Genomic DNA, 9,754 nt, shown 5'->3' on the forward strand with positions numbered 1-9,754 from the left:
ATGTTATTAAGATTGTTCATGTTTGCACCTTATATTTTTTAATTGAAATGTTGTATTGTGACATTGTAAATAGTGTTATTTAGGGTTTGACCTTGGTTATTGGTTAGTGTTCACTGTGTAAATATATGTATATGATATTTAGTTTTATGTTTATGTATACTATAACTTAATAAATTGTATATAGTTAAGAACTTTGGGCTTGGGCTAACTCTACAGAGGAAAGAAGGATCTGCTTGAAATTCTGGCATCCCTCTCACAGCACCCCCTCCTGCCTACCCATCCCATTCAATAGAGAATAGGGCCCAAGTGAAAAAGCATATTATTAAAACAATAGTGTACACCCAAGCTGAACTTAACTCAGTGTCACCCATCAGCTGCATGGGACCTTGGCAGGTGCACAAAATTGATCAATTCTTAGATCCAGTGTGTCTCTCTGAGTGAAAACAGATGTTGGGTTTATCCTAGCACTGATTGCCCTGGGCTTTGACTTGCATCAAAACAGACACAGGCATTTACACGTGAATGACAATTAAACTCAAATTAGCCCCAGAAAAAGTGTTATCTTGGACATTTCACAGGTACTTAAAGTGGGACATTGGGCTTGTATTTCTGTAGGATCCCAGAATAGAAGACTTTGTCCTGGGAGAAATCCTATGTCTGTTTTTATGCTCTGTGCCAAAATCAGCTCCAGCTCTTCAGAGCAGTTTATCTGCCTGGGCAGTTGCATCCTGCCAAGGAGTCAATAACAAGGAAGGTGTTGGTTGTAGCCGTGCTGGTCTAAGGACATAGGTAGACAAGGTTCTTCAGATAAATACAATATCTTTTATTAGATCAATTAAATAGTTGGAAAAATTGTTCTTTGCAAGCTTTCAGGCACAAACACCCTTCTTCAAGCATAGAAAGAGTGCATGAAGAAGGGTGTTTGTGCCCAAAAGCTTGCAAAGAACAATTTTTCCAACTATTTAGTTGGTCTAATAAAAGCTATTGCATTTACCCAAAGAACCTCATCTGCATAAGAACAAGGAAGCGCATTGCCACCAGTCTTTTTGAACATGGTAGGTGTCTGTCACATCTCACTGTAATAGTCTTGGAAGTTTCTAAGCTTCCAAGGTTTTACATCTGTCTCTGTCATATTTAGGCATCAAAATAGTCCCTGGCAGCTCTCATTTATGGCAGCAAGGCCCAAGCTGCTTGTGGGCTGCAGCAAGTCCAGAATGTCCACAGTGCTTTCTGCTATAATCCTGCTCCTTTCTATGCCTCACAGGTTGTCCTTTTCCCCCTGAGTTTGCAAGGGGCACAGTGCTTAGTAGATGTGCCCAGGTCTGAACTGGAGAAATTTTCACCCAGTAGTGAAGCCCCAAACAGCAATGTGGCACATAGCATAGGCATTGTCTACCTCTTAACTGGATTAATCATTCCAGTTCATTTGGGACTAGTTTAATTGTATTCATGCCTAATGAACTGGTCACAGCCCACTAGGCCAAATCTCCATTTTCTGCTTTTAGAAAACAAAACAAAGGAGGAAGAAATGAGGACAAACAGGTCATGGAGGTAGGGGAAAGGGCTAAAATGGAAAGGGAGTAGAGAACAAATAGTAGCCTTAATATAACAGAAAGATTAGTATTTCTGCCTTAACAGCAGCACCATGGCAGGCATATCTGCAAGTTTACGAGTATAATGTTTAACCAGTAACTTTGCAACACCAGAGGAAAACAAGCAAAGCAGGTAACAAAAAATCCCTGTCAAATAGGTGGGTGAAGGCCAGGACAGTTCCTGGGCACAACCTTCTCACCCAATAAATAAAACTGGCCAAACAGCCTTATTTGGCTTGTTCTCTTTCATGACACGTGATGGTAGAGGGAAGCATAAACTCTAACCTGAGGTACACAGACCAGGAGATAAATGACCTCTTAACAGTCCCCTGTGGGAGTTTCCTCTCAGTGCATCAAGTTTATTGCAAATGGTGCAACAGCTCAAGAAGCGTTCCTGACACTATTCAATTAAACAGTAAATGTTACTCACACTACTGAAGCAACTACAGGACTGCTAAGAAGCCTAGCATTTATCTGGTCCAGTTCTACTTTGTCTAAAATTATAGTTATAAGTTGCTTCAAGATGGGAAGTTTTACCCAAATTCATGAAGAGGGGGGTTGGTTTACTGCCATTAATGGCAGGTGGTGGCATACCTTTAAAAAAAGCTGTTCATAGATTACAATAATAAGAATAAGAATATGTCCATAAATACAGATTTCTAGTTAGAACTGACCACTAGTCACTAACAGCATTACTGGCTATGAAGAAACTTTTGCAGGACATGTATTGTATAACAAGTCAGCAGGCTAACAGTCTTTTATATGTAGTACTGAGCACAAGCAGAGATGTGGAAACCTTGCTGCAGATTGCTGTTCTTATTAACCATTCTCCATACCTAGTAGTTATTTGGAGAATGAAATTTAAGTAATTTGGCTGCATGATCATCAGTTGACCACAGGAGACAGAAAAGTTGCATTGGTAATTGTAATAGTGGTGGAGCTACTTTGAATAAGTCCACGCATACTGGCCTGTGCACTGATAGCACAAGTATTTTAAGTGAACTTTGTAGTAAACTAAAGTTACTGTGTAACTAAGAGTAGGTTGTTAGAATTTCCAGTATGACAGTACAGATCTAAGTAAACAGGTAAGTGTGGAAAGAACAAAGCAGCAAGATAACAGGTTTTGAGAACAGTCTTCAACTATGTTAAGGACAATTATAGAGAAGGTGGAGGTGAGCTTTTCTCTGTGGCTGTAGGGAACAGGACTAGAAGGAATGGTCTCAAACTGCAGTAGGAGAAATTTAGATTTGGAGAAACTTTCTGGCAAGAGGGTGGTCAAGCATTGGAACAGGCCACCTGGAGGAATTGTGGAATCTCCATCCCTGGAAATTTTCAAGAGCAGGTTAAACAGATACTTGGCTGGGATGATTTAGTCAGGGATCAGCTTGCCTTGAGCCGGGGCTGGACTGGATGACCTTGTAAGGTCCGTTCCAGCTACAAAACATTGTTGACCATTGTTTTAGAACATACTTACACATAGGACAAGCCATCCACTTCTAAGATCCTGTCTTCAAGAGGTGGCAGGCCTTGTTTTGCCTTTGCTAGAAGTCTGGAGCACAAAAGGAAAAACTTAGTTGTTATAAAGCATTTCTCAGGAAAAGAAGGGGGCTTCACTTATTAGGAGAAGTCTTGGGAGGCAGGTTGACAGAGAGGCAGCCTGTAGAAGTTAGCCTCCCTAGATTCAGGGAACGGTACACATTAGCAAAGAGCTAGATATGCTGACAGGATCATTTGTTGGCTTTAAGCTGTATTTCCCCTGAAATATTTTGTTCTGAATAAGTGTTACTCAGTACTTAAACTTTTCTTCACCCTTTGAGGGGTAGGCTGCTGTTCTCAAGTTGTGCTGTGGTGCAGGCAGACAGAGGGGACCAGTGCAGCTGCTCCAAAGGAAAGTGCTTTATTAACAAGCTCTGAGGGGTGGCAGTGAGCCACATACACTCTCTTGCTGCCTTCCCCTAAATTCCCCTGCCACCGGTACCTTCTTTCCTGCTTTCAAAGTCACAGATGGAGGCAACATTTTAAATAAGGCAGAAAGTAAAAACTCAGTTTCTACTGCAGGAAAACACCCCAGCAGGAAGAAGCACATTTTGCATGGCTTGTCACAGGCATGATTGCCTCTTAAGGGAACAGAACTGCAGGGTGGTAACCACGCTCAGTCTGCAAGTCAAAGAATCACAGCTCCAACCAGATGCAATGACCCCTGGAGGCTTGAGACAGAGAGGGGTGTACTAAGAGAGACCCGGGTTCATTTCTTTCAGCGCTAACCCAAAACGTGTTAGCTGCCTTGGTGCAGTCTCTTCATCTCCTCACTGTTGAGCAGCTTCCCCTAACTGAAGTGCTTCATTTTTCTCAAGCTTGTATTTCTCATCATCTGTTCTAGACCCGACTGTCCACATTTGTTCTTTCTTTGTAGATGTTATATTTCTCATCTATGTGAAAGGCACTCATGTCGACAGTTGAATCCTTGATTTCAACTCCAGCTTCCCCTGTCCCAAAGAGCCCTGCTCTCTTGAGCCTGCTTCTGAGTCAGGCTCTTCTCCGGTCAGTGTCTGGCAGCCTGACAAGCAGGGAGCTATTTTCCTTTGCAGGCCTGTTGCCCTGTACAGAAAACACCTAACCCTAGTCTCCATTAACTCTCCTGGTTGGTAAGCATTAATCCCCTTTTTTTTGTAAAGGCTCTTAGTCCCCAGCTGCTGCCATTATTGTAACGAGAGTCCTTAACAGTCCCTCTGTCTTTGAGGCTTTGGTTTTGCCTACACTGGTGTAAAGCTAACACCCTTCTTGCCCCTTTGGGGTGGGGGCCATGCTCCAGTTACGCTGTGGTGCTGGCAGGCAGAAGGGGTGCCAGGGGCCAGTGCAGTTTCTTCAGAGGAAGAAATTTTATTAACAATCCCCAGGAGTGACAGAGTTAGCCACACGGGCGCTCTCTTGCTTACTGACCTGACACCTCACTGCCATTTCTGAGTCACACGTGAAGGTGACTTTGAAAATAAACCCTCAGCCTTTACTGTACAAGACTGCCACAGGACAGTCTCTTGGCCATAGGCAGTAACAGAAATACTTCCTCCAGCCTAGCCCTAGGTTTATGGCAAGCAGACACAGGCTGACTGAGGGATCAGTCTCTGGCAATAGCACAGACCCAAAGCCCCTTGATTCCTGCAATTATTCCTTCCTACCAATCCATAGCAGGGGATAAAAAACTTTCTACTCTGCTATAGGCCTTTGCTTCCTCTACACAAACTTCCTCTGCTGAGGAGAAACAATTGCCCGTCCTCCTAGCAGGACCGGGAGTTGCAGGTGTCAGCCATCCCCTGGTTTGGCGGCTCCAGTGGCCTCCCCCATGGTGTGCAGCAGTGTTTTGGTGTGCGAGGGGACCATTGCCCTTTCCTTGGGTGTGGGCAGCCAGGGGAATGAGGGAGCAGCTGCCAAGGATCCTCTTCCCCCAGCCTGGGGAAGCCGTATTGCTGTATGAGAGAAGCAGAACTGTGGCCTGAACAGACACCAGGAAACCCCAGACAAGTTCCCCCAGTGGTCTGTCAAGTGGGGGATAGTGCTTTAACCACTAGGGTATTCTGCAAGAAATGGGCACCATTGCCACTGCTGGCTGGGTTGCCAAGTGAGAGTAACTGTGGGTGCTAAAACCAATGCTGTTCATGTGTGGTGAGTGTGGCCTATGTTCACTGTCTGGATCAGGACCCCTAGTTCATGAATCCCAAATGACATTAGGCTGGTCTAGGTACCTCCCAATTTGGCTGAGACAAGATAACAGTAGCTCTGGACACATGCAATTGCTGAACCTACTAGGACCTAAGATCAGTTTTTGACAAAAATATTGGCCCTTGTAGGCTCTCAGGCACCTAATGTATTACTCACATGGATTTAAATTCTTAACTTCCACTTAATGCCTTTGTGGTGATTTCAATAATAATTGCACTTAGCATCCTCAGTTAAGTCTTTCCTGTATAAAAAAGAATTGTTTCTGGCTCCAGAGAGCTCATATACTATGGAGACAAGACAGGCGAAGGGGGGGACTGAGGATACTGCCCACAGGTCACACAGTATTTCAGTGGCAAAGCTGGGAACACAGCTATTCTGATGCCCAGGCAAGTGCTCCATTGACTACAGGCAGTTCTCAACTAACAATGTTTTGAGTTACAACGTTTTGCACTTACAACGTTTATAAATTGACACCTTATTTCAACTTTATGATGTCAGTTTCGACTTTACAACGCTTGATCCGATGCAACGCCATGCCAGCAAACGCTGCGTCGCTCATCTCCAACATGTGTCCAAACTTCCTTGGACACTTTCTTTAAGAAAGCAGACAAGACTCCAGAAAAACCTGCAGCCAAGACTCCTGAGAAGATTCCAGTCAAAAACCCTTCAGAAAGTCCAACCAAAAGTCCGGCAAAGTCACCTCAAAGAAGTCCTTCCAAATCAATATGATTGCTATTTACAACATAAATACTTTAATGTAGCTATATTACTCATCTATAATTGATCGAGTACAAAATTCTGGGGTATTTTTGGTGAAAATAGGGTATCAGATCTTGGTTCAGGAACCAATCCTCCATTTATAACGTTGTTTCTTATGAGAAAATTGGTTCTGAGTTACAATGTTTCAACTTAAGACAAGGTTGACTGCCTGTATACTAGCTATAGTAGGCTTTTGGTTGTGTTGAGGTAAGCCAATTAGCATAACTGAGACTAAGGAAGTATAAAAGGAACTGACCCACAAGTAAGAGAACATTCTAAAAAAGGCTAACTCAGACCTTCTTGATTGGTGAAGGTCAGTATGTTTCAGCATGATCACAATACGACTAAGTACATCGTTTTTCTGACCACCTTTGTCTTATTCAGATTGCATACTGTTGTAAGCCTCTATTTGAGGAAGAGGATAAAAGGGCACTCAGTGTTCTGAGACATGTTCCTCTGGCATCCTTTGCTGAGGTTCACATCTGTAGATATCAGGAAGATCCAATGTGTCTTAGAACTTAGTCTTTGAATTTGGGTAAGACCTCCCTAACAGGGTGGCCACCTTCTAGAAATGGTGCAAGGTTGTAAGATGTAGAGATTCTAAGTTGTAAGACTGTTTATTTCTGATTGGATCAGAAATCTATATTTATATCTATATATAGTGTTATTATTTGCTGGCAATAGTCAATCTGAGAAATTTAATGAAATATGCTTTTGCATTCACTCTGTTGGGGAACTCATTGTGCTTAACACAATGAGGAATTTGAATTGACTGATGCACCTGTAAAAATGGAAATTAAGGGCTATAACCTGTTTATTGTCAGATATTGATAATTATTGTACAAATAAATTAAGGCATCAAAAATAATCCAGATATAGGAATTGCGGGGATGCCACTTTTCTGAAAGCCTCTGAAGATCTTCACAGTGGACTATAGTCTCGTGAGTATGCCCACACTGGACCTTGCAGTTTTGCTCTTGAAATCATATAGTACAGAGAGAAGGTGGAATAATACCTCCTTTAAGACTTCCAGAATCTAAGAACATCTGGATTGTAATGCATATTTAATTTAGCACTCTTCTAGAAAGAAGAGTTTAAAACCCAGAGATAAAAGAATGCTACATGGATGTTGTTTGTTGCCTGCCAAGTACTAAGTAGTCAGATCATATAGTACAGGAACTAACTGCTCAGTAGAAGCTTTGGTGGAGGCTCTTTTCAAGAGTTTCAAATGCTAAGACAGTTCTATGAGGCACGTACAGTGGCTAACTGAGAAAATACGGCTTTTATTGACTGTTTTCCTCAAAGAAATATGCAAACCAGAAGATGCAGTAACTGCATTGCTGATTTGCAATTGAATGAAGGAGCATAGGTCTCCATGGAATCTCAAGACTGCGACCTAGATTTTCTTTTTTATCTCCAAAGAGTGTTCCGATTTGCTTGATCCTACCTCAACTAGTTAATCACTTATCATTTAAAAATCATACAAACCTTTTTAAAACAGCCACTTAAATTTGGGATTATGTGGTGGGCATATCTACACATGCAATTAATGCAGCTGAATTTACTGCACAGTAAATTCAGGCCCATTAAACTGCTCTTAGGTGCACAGCCACACATGTGGCCAGGTTGGGAACAAATTGAGTGTGATAGGAGAAGCCTAGCCCAGGGCTGCTCCTGCCTGCTCTGCTCCCCTGCAGAAGCCAGGGGGAACTCCAGGCTCACCCAGATGCTAGCCCAGGCTGGCAGGGTGCACTGGGGGCAGCCCTGAACTGGCAGGGGGCACGATGAGCCCTGAGGATGGGTGGATGGGAGGGAGCTCCCAGCTGTCTAGGGACAATTCCCAGCCACGTGGCCTCATGGTTAGCCCTGAACTCTGGGGGAAAAGGTGGGGGGAGCTCTTGCAGCAGTTCCCAGCTATCTGGGAACAGCTCCAAGCCACATGGAGCTCCCCCCAGCCCCTTGGAGCTCGGGGCTTAGCCAGGCAGTAGCTGTGGCCCCCTGCTGCCTGGGTTGCCTGGGAACAAGGTTCCCAAATCAGTATATAACACATGTGCTTTGGCATAATAGTTTAAAGCGCCGTTTTCTAGTACCCATACTTGTTGGTACTAGCAAACAGCACTTTAAATTAACCTACTGCACACCAATTACTGTGCTTGTGTAGACAGTGACACTTTACTGCACATTAGATTAGTCTAATGTGTGGTGAAGCACATGTGTAGACATGCCCAATGGTACCAGAAATCAGCATATTAAATTATCTGCATTAACTGCAGATGTAGATGCACCCACTGTGACTTACTTTGGGTAAACCTCTTGGGGGAAAACCTCACTTGCAAGTTTCTCCAGACATTTTGTATGATCAGCTACATGTTGTTACTAGTACAGGGGTCAGTGCTGTTTTGCCAACCCCATTGCTGGGAGTATTGCCCATAGGCATTTATACACATCTTTTTGTCCTGCAATGCGCCAGAGATCCACCACTTCAAAGCAGACTTGATTAATCGAGTCTGCTCTGCACATGAGCTGATGCGAAATGCACTGCGCTGCATGCAGATATAAGCGGCAAAATGTGTGTCAGCGTGTAGAAAATGGTGGCGGTGTGCTTTTGAACTAAAGCACCTCTGAGGTGTTTTATTTCAAAAGCACACCACTGCCATTTTCTCAGCACTGATGTGCATTTTGCCATTCATATAGCTGCACGCATTGCAACACCGGGCACTTTTCAAATGTCTGCAGCTGCGGCATGTGCATGTGCACAAATGCCCCATATTTCTGCTTCTGAGGTTCCAGGAGAGTTAAATATTCTTTCAGCACTGAAATTTTAAATACTAAAAAAGGCAGCCAAGTCCCAAGAAACATACCTAGCCTCATGACAGTACATTCACTTACAGACTTTAGCCCGTTGTCTGAACCTTGCTGCAGCAATGTATCTATTATTATTTGGTTAGAAAATGCTATTAAAACTTTTCATAATCTACCTCCTCTCTTCAAAGACTTAGAAAGCACATACAGCAAACGTCTATGGCTGATGTAAAACGACTAATTGTGCAGCCAGTTTAGTCAAATTCTTTGATTCATTCAACAAGATATTTGTTATAGCATCTAGAGATTTTTAATGAGAAAGCTGATTGTCCTTACTTTACAGATCAAGATAATCTGCTTGTCTTGCAGAGAACTCTTCCACCAGGTTTATGGAGCTTCATCCCCAAAATTTGTGCACTGGAAATTCTTTCCAACAAGCTGCTGATAAACTAACTTCTATTCTGTATTCCCTATAAATAGGGTTCAAGTTACTATTTAGAACCAAGCAATTTTCTTATGAATCACTACATGAATACTTCAGTTTTCTTGCTGCAGCCTGACAAACATCAGGACAAAAATAACTTAACTCATCTACTTGTATTAAGATTTTAGTTTTTAACGGTCAGCATTTTATCCAATGACAGATCAGTCGTCATGTCCACTCTTGTGGTAAAGTGGATGACATCTGGATAAACTAAAGCACAGGTAAGCAACGAGAAGGTAAGAAATAAGGGGCCCCTTGGGATTCAGAGCGGGGGGGCAGCAAAGGCACCAGTCGCAGGGCTCAAGTGCCTATATACTAATGCTAGGAGCATGGGGAACAAGCAGGATGAACTAGTGCTCCTGCTTGCACAAAACACCTATGACTTAGTAGGGCTAACGGA

The 9,754-nt window shown here is 43.0% G+C and overlaps 1 protein-coding gene across 1 annotated transcript in view; it reads right to left on the bottom strand.

Moving 5' to 3' along the window:
• The window catches only part of NEU4 (neuraminidase 4), a 20,855-nt gene extending 17,717 nt beyond the window's left edge, over positions 1–3,138 (bottom strand). The window contains exon 1 of the mRNA XM_025216970.1: positions 3,067–3,138. Within this exon, the coding sequence (XP_025072755.1) occupies positions 3,067–3,082 (16 nt within the window). The 5' untranslated portion in view covers positions 3,083–3,138. The remainder of the gene's footprint in view (positions 1–3,066) is intronic.
• Between the last annotated feature and the right edge of the window lie 6,616 nt (positions 3,139–9,754).

Source organism: Alligator sinensis, unplaced genomic scaffold (genome assembly GCF_000455745.1).
Source record: "Alligator sinensis unplaced genomic scaffold, ASM45574v1 scaffold863_2, whole genome shotgun sequence".
In the NCBI taxonomy this organism is placed as follows: domain Eukaryota; kingdom Metazoa; phylum Chordata; order Crocodylia; family Alligatoridae; genus Alligator; species Alligator sinensis.